We start from the raw sequence: 12,861 nt of genomic DNA on the forward strand, positions 1-12,861 counted from the left end.
CTGCACTGTAAGTCGCTTTGGATAAAAGCGTCTGCCAAATGCATAAATGTAAATGTAAATGTGTACTGTACTGCCTGAGGAAAGCAGCCCAAACAGCCTCCAGACTGGGCTGCAATCACCTTCCATCAAAACACTTTGTCTGGCATACAAAAATAAGATCCAATCTTGTGCTGAATACCAAATTAGACCATTAGAAACAAGGGCTTCTGCTACTTGGCAACCGCAGGAATTTAAAGCTGCAAAATCCAACCACAGGCCAGAGGACCTAGAGCTTTTATATATAAAGTCTGAATTTAATTAGATTTTTTTATCAATGTTTTCCATTTCACTGGCTTGTAAATTAAAGACTTAATTTAACACTCATAAATTGTAAGTGTTTGTATTTCCAAATGATAATAATGCTGTTTATCTTGTAATCGGTGAGAACCATTCAAATTATAGATCACAATGGAAAACTATAATTAAATTATGGACAAACATTTCTAGAGAGGGTGCACCGACGGATCACACCGGTCTCTGGATCCGACCTGTGCGTGCCTGTGAGGGGGAACAGGGCGAAAAAGAGGAGAAATGGAAGAGGGGGGAAGGGGGTGGAAATAACAAAATGGAGAGACAGACAGAGAGGGAAGAGAGATGAGAGAGAGAGGAGAGAGAGGAGCTTGCTGGCCCCAGATACGCCGTCGAGTGGTCCTCGACCCGCTGTCCTGCTTCCGTCCGTGACACCGGGTGACGGCACTGGAACCCTTAGCCGTTCCATCCAGTTGACACGGGACTCCGGCGCTACAGGACCACACACTCCCTCAGTGTTGTAACCCCCAGTCAGCAGAGAGGACTCCTTGGATGGCACATCCTTCCACCTTCCCGGTTTTGGCACCAATGTAACAATTAATGATGACAGAGGAGGAAGCTGGGACTGGCTTGACAATCACATAGACATTTAATAAAACATTTCAGTGTAAAAAGGAACAAAAACACGCACTGCTTTTCAGCTAGCTACGTCAATTCATAAAACACACACACAGGAACAAGGCCAAGCTTCATGCATCTCTCTCCCATCTGCCGCTGTCTCTTCTCCTTAAATACTCCCACCTCCCCTTGTTGAAACACGCTCTGCCTAGATGCAGCTCGGTTCTGCCCTGCTTACCACAGTTACTTATTGGCCCAAATAAGAGACCATTCTCAAGTCTCTATATCTTCCTGATTTCTAGATTTGGGGACCTTTTCATTGGAAGTCTGGTATTTTTTTGCACATTGTCATTTATGTACTAAACAAATACAAATATTTTAGAATATAAACCACGATTCTGTATTTGTTTCAAACAGTTATAATGTGTAAGTATTTCAATTATCAGTTTTATCACTCAAAATAAAGGGTTTACTGTAAATCTCAAGTAAGAGAATTTTATACCACCATTGATATATACTGTAAGTGGTGCTATATCCCGATGAAATGCTACTATAAAGCTTGTGTTCAGTGTGAAAAACAAGTCTATTTCAATGTTTATGTTTCCAATCAAAAGGGTGGTGTGCTGTGTATTTACTGTACTGTAACGGGACTATTTTGACCCAAACTGACCAGTTTTTAGGAATATTCTAGTCATTTTTTTCAGCATCAACACGTCCCCTTTCTATGCAAATTTGGCTCATATAGATTGTATCATATTCACAAGACTCAGTGCTATTTAGCTGGTGTAATAAATGTTGCACTATACCACACATGGAAAGCATGTAGTAAACAGCATTTTATAAAAATAAAAAACAAGTTGAATTACAAAGGTTTTTTAAATTTGTATTGTTCATGGCAGCATTTATTCATCAAATGATGATCAAATAACAGAGAAAAGGGTTTTCTGCATTTAAAAAAAAAAAAAGATTAATATTCCTGGATCTCAATGGTGGAGTAATGCTGTACAATCCCAGTAAAGCATGCCAGATTTCGTTAGTCTACTACATCCTCCACAAACAGAGCATAAGAATTGTGACATGCAAATTGCATTCAGCACAATCATTTTGGTTGTGTTTGCATCAACATCTAATTTATGCAATTGCTTCAGTCAATCAGATGCCAAAATAATGCAGACAGAATGTGCACATAAATGACACTATCTGCGGATGCAATTCATTCTTAGTGAATTCCTCCATCAGTCCATTCGACTGGTCATGTGTCTACTCCATCCACTCAAGCCCATCTCAAAGAGATTGCAGTCTGCATCTCTGTTTTCTTTCAAGAAATTTTGTTTTATTAAGGACTCCACCAGCACCCTCCTCCCTTCACCTCACTGCTCACGCTATTTTGGAGAGCAATGGCTTGGAGAGCAGTCAAGTTTGTTAATTTTGGGATTTGGGTACAGTATGTTCCTGGACACACATCTGCAAGCAATCATAAATGCTCCAGTATGCTGGCAGAACATTCAGACCTGCCGGCAGCTGATGATGTCATCAGTGCAAAGGAAGAGCTGGCGTACCGCCAGACTCTGAGAGCAGGGTTTCTCTCAGACTCCCAGACAGAGAGAAACAGACAGAAAAATAGGATGGAGAGAAAGGAAGAGCAAAGAGAGACATATTAAGGGACAACTTCTTGACAGTGCTTTTCAGTCTGAACACTGCACATGATAAATAATCCTTTTCTTTGAATCTGTCATGTTGTGCCTGAACAGGTGGGACAGGGGATTACGAGCAGATAAAATGTGGGAGTAACTGAATATTGTTGCACAGGTTTATGATATTGATTTATGACAGATTAGTAGGGTTGGATTGAAGAAATTATTATAATAAATTCAATGGCTTTCATAAAGCCATACACACACACATAAGTGTAGACTTTTATTTCAGGTTAAAATTATATGAATGTATCAGGAAAAGTGTACATTTTAGGTCCTGTAACTGGTCACTATTTCTTTTACTGTAAGATTTTTCACCATGTTTAAATATATTTTTGTCTTCAATAATTCATTTTAAAAGGTCCTTCTGGGTGACAAATACATTTTTAAAAGTACAAATATTTCATGAATTCTTTCAGTTAACACGAGACCATAATAATGCACTTTGCATGCTTAATAGTTATAAGAGCATTAGCTAAATGCTATTTAAAATCATTTAAACACATTTGTCACACTGCAGGATATGTCAACATCCCCAAAGAATTTTATGTCAACTTCCCATAGAGTACCCATAGAAAAAGAGAGAAGCAAAAAATAACAGAGACAGACAGAGAAAAGGACAAAAAGAGAGGGACATTTTCTGTTCATTTGCTGTCAGAATCTTGAGCAAAACCTGAGCTGAGTCCAGTGAGGTGTGCTTCAGAAACCCTCTAGAGAGACGACTAGAGACTTTATCAGACAGATGGACACACACAAACACACACACACACCCTGCTGCCAGTTTGGGTGTATTTCCCCTCCACTTGAAACAGGGCATTCCCCTCTAAAGCACGATTTACTCAGGGCAACTACTGAACTCAATCAGCATCAATCACACACATAGCTTCCTGAGAGAGATGTCGGAGCAATGCCCTGGAGATGCAGGTTCGAATCTGGCTTGCGAAATGTCCCGATTACGATTCTCCCTATTTCTCTCAAATAATTGTATTTCTACTATCCCCTTTCTACTCTCCAGATCTGTGATCTCTTTATAATTATGTGACTGTAATGACAATTTTGCAAAACAACATTACGTGGTTTGGTACACATTTCAAGGCAGTTCCAAGGTGAAATGTGGCACTAAAAGTGAGTTATATTTTCTCCCAAACAGATGAGGTTTTCAAGGTAACTGCTCTATCGAATTTTAAATCAACAAAACCATCCTCCTATCCTAAAACTTAAACATAAACCTAACCGATTGTGTCATAAATGCAAATGTGCGATGAACATTGCAATTGCTGAAGCAACCACATCATTATGTGTGTATGTATGACACATTTGGCTTACGTGTCGCCATGCATGCTGTGTAGGACTCACACCCTAGTCCTTTGCATTGCAAGTGCAATGCTAAATTATTTGAGTTACTGTGCTATTTGATCATGCTCGAACAAGCTTGTAAAATGTAGTACATTTTAGGTTATGTAATGCAAATGTCATAATGTAATGCCTTATAAGTCAAACACTATAGTAAAAGTGTTAGGATGTTATCAGACAGCATTGTGTAGCATTGTTATCAGACAGCACAGCATTGTTTTACTCATGATTTGTGTGACAAGGAATTAAAGTCATTATTTTAGACCTTCTGGTGTTCATTTAACCAGGAAACTGCTGCAATATGTACAGTGAGCTACATAAAAAAATATTTTTGCAAAATAAATAAATAAATAAATTATATATATATATATATATATATATATATATATATATATATATATATATACATATACAGTGAGGAAAATAAGTATTTGAACACCCTGCTATTTTGCAAGTTCTCCCACTTAGAAATCATGGAGGGGTCTGTAATTGTCATCGTAGGTGCATGTCCACTGTGAGAGACATAATCTAAAAAAAAAAATCCAGAAATCACAATGTATGATTTTTTAACTATTTATTTGTATGATACAGCTGCAAATAAGTATTTGAACACCTGAAAAAATCAATGTTAATATTTGGTACAGTAGCCTTTGTTTGCAATTACAGAGGTCAAACGTTTCCTGTAGTTTTTCACCAGGTTTGCACACACTGCAGGAGGGATTTTGGTCCACTCCTCCACACAGATCTTCTCTAGATCAGTCAGGTTTCTGGGCTGTCGCTGAGAAACACAGAGTTTGAGCTCCCTCCAAAGATTCTCTATTGGGTTTAGGTCTGGAGACTGGCTAGGCCACGCCAGAACCTTGATATGCTTCTTACAGAGCCACTCCTTGGATATCCTGGCTGTGTGCTTCGGGTCATTGTCATGTTGGAAGACCCAGCCTCGACCCATCTTCAATGCTCTAACTGAGGGAAGGAGGTTGTTCCCCAAAATCTCGCAATACATGGCCCCGGTCATCCTCTCCTTAATACAGTGCAGTCACCCTGTCCCATGTGCAGAAAAACACCCCCAAAGCATGATGCTACCACCCCCATGCTTCACAGTAGGGATGGTGTTCTTGGGATGGTACTCATCATTCTTCTTCCTCCAAACACGGTTAGTGGAATTATGACCAAAAAGTTCTATTTTGGTCTCATCTGACCACATGACTTTCTCCCATGACTCCTCTGGATCATCCAAATGGTCATTGGCTAACATAAGACGGGCCTTGACATGTGCTGGTTTAAGCAGGGGAACCTTCCGTGCCATGCATGATTTCAGACCATGACGTCTTAGTGTATTACCAACAGTACCCTTGGAAACGGTGGTCCCAGCTCTTTTCAGGTCATTGACCAGCTCCTCCCCTGTAGTTCTGGGCTGATTTCTCACCTTTCTTAGGATCATTGAGACCCCACGAGGTGAGATCTTGCATGGAGCCCCAGTCCGAGGGAGATTGACAGTCATGTTTAGCTTCTTCCATTTTCTAATGATTGCTCCAACAGTGGACCTTTTTTCACCAAGCTGCATGGCAATTTCCCCGTAGCCCTTTCCAGCCTTGTGGAGGTGTACAATTTTGTCTCTAGTGTCTTTGGACAGCTCTTTGGTCTTGGCCATGTTAGTAGTTGGATTCTTACTGATTGTATGGGGTGGACAGGTGTCTTTATGCAGCTAACGACCTCAAACAGGTGCATCTAATTTAGGATAATAAATGGAGTGGAGGTGGACATTTTAAAGGCAGACTAACAGGTCTTTGAGGGTCAGAATTCTAGCTGATAGACAGGTGTTCAAATACTTATTTGCAGCTGTATCATACAAATAAATAGTTAAAAAATCATACATTGTGATTTCTGGATTTTTTTTTAGATTATGTCTCTCACAGTGGACATGCACCTACGATGACAATTTCAGACCCCTCCATGATTTCCAAGTGGGAGAACTTGCAAAATAGCAGGGTGTTCAAATACTTATTTTCCTCACTGTATATATATATATATATATATAATTTTTGCAAAAATGCAGGTACTGTATGAAAAAAAGGTTTTCATTGCATGGAAAAAAGATACAGTGAAAGTGAGGCTTAACATCTCCTTTTGTGTTCAAAGGAAGAAAGAAAGTCATATGGGTTTGGAACAACATGAGGGTGAATATATTATGACCAAATGTATGTTTTGAGGTGAATCATTCTAGTAAGTTCTGCCTGTCTAAAGCAATGACAAAAAAAATTTAGTAGAAAGAGTTAAAAAAAAAAGAGCTAGAGTGAAAAACAATCAGAGCTGACAGCTGGACAACATACAGTGAGACAAAAACACAGAATCTTTTGCAAAACCTTATTTTTTAGTCTGGGTCTGCTTTATGTCTACAGTTATGTAACTGACCCTTTCGATAACCAAAATCTGAAGGGAAAAGTTTATGGTTGTTTTAATAGAACACATCATGCTAAACAATACCAAACACTTACGTAAGATGTAACAGCAAACATTTCACCAACCTCGTTTTAATTATGGGTCTGAATGTGTAAAAACAACTGGAGCTGTCCACTCCCTTGAGCAGCTTTCTGTCCTACACCTCCTCATTACAATACAAAAACATTTGTTGGCAAGGATTGACTGTACATACTGTACTAATAACATGGCAAACTACCTAGACTGGATCTTAGCCAGGCCTGAAATGCAACAGTTGAGATGGGGAAGTAGGAGGACGGGGATAACCAAACACTGTGTCATTGAAACAGTATGTAATTGGGCCTCCAACTGAAGTGTAACGCTCCACCTGCTACAGCAGGTTAACACAGGGTGATAGTGACCATCAGGGTTAACTTTCTCACCAATGAATTTTCATGAATTTTCCAGTCGTTTGTGATTACTGAATAAGGACTTTTAAAAATAATTTTGATATAAACTGATTCACTAATGAATCATATAGACCTATTTGAGAATCAGCTCAACTAATTCATTGCAAAGAGCCAACTCAAAGAATGATTCGCTCACAAATCTGCATTACTATGACTTACAGGCAAGTTTTACTCCAAACAAGAGCAATGTTTAGCAGATGAAATATGTCTACTAGAAAAACAATAAATATAACTACTATAAAAAATATATTAAACTTTCTGAGAAATGTGATATTTTATTAAGATTCACTGATATTATATTAAATTATATTGCAATTCCATGATGACTCAGTACTCAGTCACACTGCTTTCTATATTTTATTCTTATTATGGTTGTGATTCCAGTATTTATGAGCGTGATTTACCTGAATGAGACAGTATGTGCATCCTCAGTCTTAAACTGTCCAGGAACTGTTTTCCACAGAACTCACAGCCAAAGGTTTTCACTCCACCGTGCAACTTCCTGTGGATACAAAGCATCTTGTAAGATCAAGCTGGTGTTTGATACATGAGTGCTATCAATGTACAACAGTCGCTTTGTTGCCATCATGGCACGGTAACAAAACACTTTGACCAAGAGAGCTAGAGACTTATTTTCTTTTTTCAGCCAAACTGACCTCAGTGTAAAATGTAACAAATAATGTTTGACTCTCTGTGCAAAAAAGGCATTACATTTAGTGAGTTCACCCGTTCAGTAACATATATGGTTTTTCTGTCATATTGTTTTATTCATATTAGGGTGTTTCTTCAACTTTGGGTAATTTCAAATCATGAGTCCCTAAATGGAAGTTACATTAAAACTCAACTGGAAAATGTTTACCAAGCGTTCATCATTTTGTATTTAGATTAGCCTTTTATATATAGACTTGATTGCTTTATTGTTGTCCCAGACACTTTCAATATTGAACTATGAAAATCTATTAAAAAATACAAATTATTACATGTTTAAAACTATGATAAGCTAAACAAAGTGTAAAATAAATATAAACCATTTCAATATTTATTATGTGAAAATGATTTCTATCAATTCAAAAAAAGAAAGAAAATCCCACAGTTGTGATTTCCACCAGTTCCAACCATTCAAATGTTAGTGTACTTGTTAACCAAGTTGACAAAAGTCAGTGAATATCAATTGTTGTTTAAAGAAAACAAAGAAAATTAAAGGTAAATATATTTAACAGAATGTCTTAATTGAGCATAATTTCCAATCAAGCTGTAGTTTTTCCAATTTATGTGGAGAGTGTGAAAATAAATTTACTTGTGTGTGTTTAGGATACATAAAATATTTGCAATGAAATTAGCCCAAGAAAGACAAGTCAGACAGACATTTTATTTAAAAAATGTTAAAAATATAATTTCCATCACTGTCATTTCCACCATGGAATTCTATTAAACACAATACAGAATTTGAGATGGGGTGGAAATGACACTGTAGTGGGAATTTTTATGACTTTCAGAATGACAAAAATTACCCTAATCTGATGCATGTTCATGCACTGTAGGATATTGTTAGTAATATATATATATATAAACTAGTGAGAGTGTGAAACATGATTTAATGAGACTTTACTTTCCAGAAGTCAGCAATGCTAAAGTACCCGAAGTTGAAGAAACACCCATTAATTTATTTACTTTTGAGCTCATTAAATGTTGTAATCTACAGCATCAAGCTAAAATCAACAAGCTAAATAACCACTACATATTTATATCTTAATTGTATAATAATTATTAAATGTCTATAATGATTGGCAATCCACCCAAAAATGAAAATTATGTCATCATTTACTCAGGACTATTTTTATTATGCTTTTTTACATTTTTTAAGCTTGAGATCCACTCACCACTATATGCTTTCATTGTATGAAATAGAGCAGCTTGAACATACTTAAAAATATCTCCTTTTGTGTTCTATGGAAAAAAATAAATAGTACTGGTATAAAACAACATGAGGCTAAGTATTTTTTGTTTTTGTGTGCAATATTACACTAATATTAAAATATGTAGTTTTCTTTAGGAATGCAGTTTAATAAACCTCTCATGAGATGCTAAACATGACTGCATCTCTGGCTCATAGTTTATATTAATGGTATGACATTCTTCACATATTCTACACACATGCCAGATAGAGGGTACACATAGAGCCTGAACAAATATATACCATCCATTTCAATGAAGTAACTACAGCAAGAGTGACCCAGAAGGTAGAACACCATGTGTCAGAATTCAAACCAATGCCAATAGTCCTCTGTCCTTTTAATGTGTCCTCTTACTCTAAATATTTGTTTAAATTAAAATGTATTAAATGCTCCTGAAATACTCTGGCAGTTCGGTATGTTTAACTGAGTCACGTTGTACATATCAAAGACTCATCCCCCACACACACCCGCTCCCTTCCCTCGCCCAAGTCCTTTCATGTGAATTCCAGCCACACACAGACACACAGCCGGAGCGTGCGCTGCATCAACGAGCAGCCGACCGAGCCCGTCACAGACGTAACCTTTATTCCTGCAACAGAGCCCTTAATTATCACTGTTCCGCAACCAGTGATAATTAAGGCAGAAATAAACACTTGTTATGAACATGGGCTTATTATTTCACCTTAAAAAAGCTATTTATGTGAACTTTCACAAGCAAAGAGTCATGGTAAAAATATTAAAAGTATAATTCACCCCAAAATAAAAATTCTGTCATCATTTAACTCACCCTTATGTTGTTCTCAGAATTACTTTCTTCCGAGGAACCCAAAGGAGATGTTAGGCAGAATGTAAGCAACAATAGCTCAAGAATAGCATAACTTTAGGGCAGAACTATCTTTGTGCCCGACCCATGGCAGATGGGAGGAATGTTTGGAAAACCTGTGTGAAAATAGCCATTATTTTTGCAATTCTATTTGATGCCACTAGTGGTGCATGAAACACTTCACCTTTAAAGAGCATTGTTCACTGAGTGATCAGCCTTGAGGACATTCATGTTAGTTTATTGTGAATATTTTCTCAGGGTCATGTGCCCTTTGGTTGAGGTTGCAGACATGGAATATGTTCTGTATAGCAGCATTTAAGAATCTGAAACATCTGCCATGAAGTCCCCCATTTGCAGCCACAACACTAGGTCTGAAATAGAGCGCCTGACAGCGCCCAGCCTCCCATAAAAAAAATATCCACTCAACCGCAGTGGACATGCTGAGCAGTGCTGTCGGCAGTGCAGAGACATTATCAACAGATTCATGTATTTGTTTGGAGGAAAACTGATATTATCTTCACTGTATACTGCCTTTGGATTGAAAATTACACATTACAGAGTAGATAAGCTTTGGAAACATTGCAATAAAACACTAAAAAGCATGGCACAGCATATCATTTAAGTTTTTTTTAACAGTATACTGAAATCCCTAATAAGTCGACTCTACTCAATTGATTGAGTAAACTCGTTTTGAATTGAGTAATGGCATCTCCAAAACTTGTGTAATTAAGTTCACTTAACTTGGTGATCATATATTATGCACTTAACTATTAAGTTAAGGTAACGTCCTGGTTACTTTCATAACCTCTGTTCCCTGATGGAGGGAACAAGACGTTGTGTCGATGTAGTGACACTAGGGGTCACTCTTGGGAGCCCGAGACACCTCTGATCTTTGATAAAAGGCCAATGGGATATGGCGAGTGGAATTTGCATGCCACTCCCCCAAACATATGGGTAGAAAGGAGCTGGAGTGTGTACCGCTCATTCAGGTTTTGTGCTGAGGAGCGGAGAGTATGACCCCGGTCATTTCAGCAGGTAGTCCAGCATTGTGGCAGGAGGGACAAAACATCTCAATCCCTCCATAAGGGAATGGAGGTTACAAAAGTAACCAGGTCATTCCCTATCTGTCACTCACTCGACGTTGTGTCGATGTAGTGACACTAGGTGTCCCTATACAAAATGCCACAACTAATTGAACTGTGTTACGTGAACTGTCTGTGCGAGACGGGCAGACTACTGTGTGCCTCGTAGCCAGCGCACCAGGCTGACATGTAACCTCTCCCAATGCTGTTATAAGCGTCGAATGGCCTTTCGGAGACAAGTCAACTGACCAAAAAATAGTAACAGGATAGCCCAGTCATGGCCTCTTTTCCTCTTTTTTTCTCTCCACAAAAAAGAGTGAAATTTGTTAACTGACTGGGGTCCACCAGTGTCCACGGGAGAAATCTCATGGTAGGTCCTTCCCAACGGGGGAGGATTTTCTACAAACATAGTGACTGGGGCAGAGGGGCCTCTGCCCAAAAAAGACGCAGTTTACATACAGGGAAACATTTTAGCTGAAGATATACTTCACATGTGGTCGCCTATGGGGGACCAGGACCAACACATGCAGCGCACCTACCCCAGTACAGGGCTTAGTTAGCACATGTACTGGGCCGGCAACGAGATTCTTCGCAAACTCATCTGCCACAGGGCTAGGAAGAAGTCAACCTCGGAACACATCTTGTGAACACTACTGGGAGCAAACAGCGCACGTCTTCAGCTCAGGGGAGGAGGAAGGCAGTATGCACAAGTGATACACCAGGCCAGCTTACAGTACCTGTTCATTCCTGCCACGACATGGGAAAAAAACGCCTCAACCCGGAGATTGTAGAACCTCACAAAGGTGTTGCCCAGCATGCTGCTCTGCAAATGTCTGTTAGAGAGGCGCCATTGGTCAAGGCACAGGAGGCTGTGACACTCCTGGTAGAATGGGCTCGTAGCCCCGCAGGAGGCAATGACCCAGTGTGCCTCAATGACCCTCTGCTTGGAGACAGTGCTTCCTTTCTGCTCTCCACCAAAGCAGAGACTAAAGAGCTGTTCAGAGACTCTAAAGCTCTGCGTGCAATCCAAATAGATGCGTAAAGCACGCACCGGACACAGCAATTTCAAGGCTGGGTCTGCCTCCTCCTGGAGCAGTGCTTGTAGGTTCGCCACCTGATCCATAAATGGGGTTGTGAGAACCTTGGGCACATAGCCCGGTCGGGGTCACAAGATCAAGTGAGAGACCAAATTCCAGGCATGTAGGCTCACTGCATATTTGCATATTTGCGTAGTCTGTAGGGCCAGCTGTTTGCCAACGCGTCTATACCGAGGGCATACCACAGCGGGCAGTGGGAGGATTTTCGGGAAGCGAACAGGTCTACCTGTGCCCGCCTGAATCGACTCCAAATCAGCTGGACCACCTGAGGGTGGAGTCTCCACTCTCCTCTGCAGTTAACCTGTCATGACAGCGCATCCTCTGTAGTGTTGATGGTTGATATATGCCACCATTGCTGTGTTGTCTGCACGAACCAACACATACTTGCCCTGGATCAACGGCCAGAACCTCCGCAGGGTGAGCTGTATTGCCAACAACTCGAGGCAGTTGATGTGCCAACATAGCCGCAGGCCCGTCTAGGGGGCCCATTGCATACAGCGCCCCAGCCCATCTTGGCGACGTCATTCGTAACCACAACGTGCCTGGAGACCTGCTCTAGTGGAACACCTGCCCGTAGAAATGTGAGGTCGGTCCAAGGGCTGAAGAGGCGGCGACAGACCGGCGTGATGGCCATGCGATGTGTCCCGAAGTGCCATGTTCATCTCAGGACTCGAGTCTGGAGCCAGTGCTGAAGCGGTCTCATATGCATGCAGGAACCTCTGAAATAGTTTCAGTGGAACAGCTGTTTTCTGTCTGAATGCCTTCAGACAGGTCAGCACTGACTGTGCGTGCTCGTTCGTGAGGCGTGAGTCTAACTCAAAGCTGAGAAAAGAGATGATCTGAACAGGGAGGAGCTTGCTCTTTTCCCAGTTGACCTGAAGCCCTAGTCAGCTAAGGTGCCTGTGTGAACACAACACATCCCGAGAGTGAGCTAGGATAAGCCAGTCGTCGAGATAGTTTATGCGAATGCCCACTTCCCTTAACGGGGCAAGGGCTACCTCTGTGACCTTCGTGAAGTCATGAGGGAGTACCTTGTACTGGTATGCCCGACACTTGAATGCAA

The 12,861-nt window shown here is 40.2% G+C and overlaps 1 protein-coding gene across 2 annotated transcripts in view; it reads right to left on the bottom strand.

The window, feature by feature from the left end:
• Positions 1–12,861, bottom strand: part of LOC127631575 (zinc finger and BTB domain-containing protein 16-A-like) — a 100,366-nt gene that overhangs the window by 51,503 nt on the left and 36,002 nt on the right. For both annotated transcript variants that reach the window (XM_052109758.1, XM_052109757.1), the window contains exon 4: positions 7,246–7,343. In XM_052109758.1, coding sequence (XP_051965718.1) covers positions 7,246–7,343 — 98 coding nt within the window. The remainder of the gene's footprint in view (positions 1–7,245; positions 7,344–12,861) is intronic.

This window comes from Xyrauchen texanus, chromosome 38, assembly GCF_025860055.1.
Source record: "Xyrauchen texanus isolate HMW12.3.18 chromosome 38, RBS_HiC_50CHRs, whole genome shotgun sequence".
Classification (NCBI taxonomy): Eukaryota; Metazoa; Chordata; class Actinopteri; order Cypriniformes; family Catostomidae; genus Xyrauchen; species Xyrauchen texanus.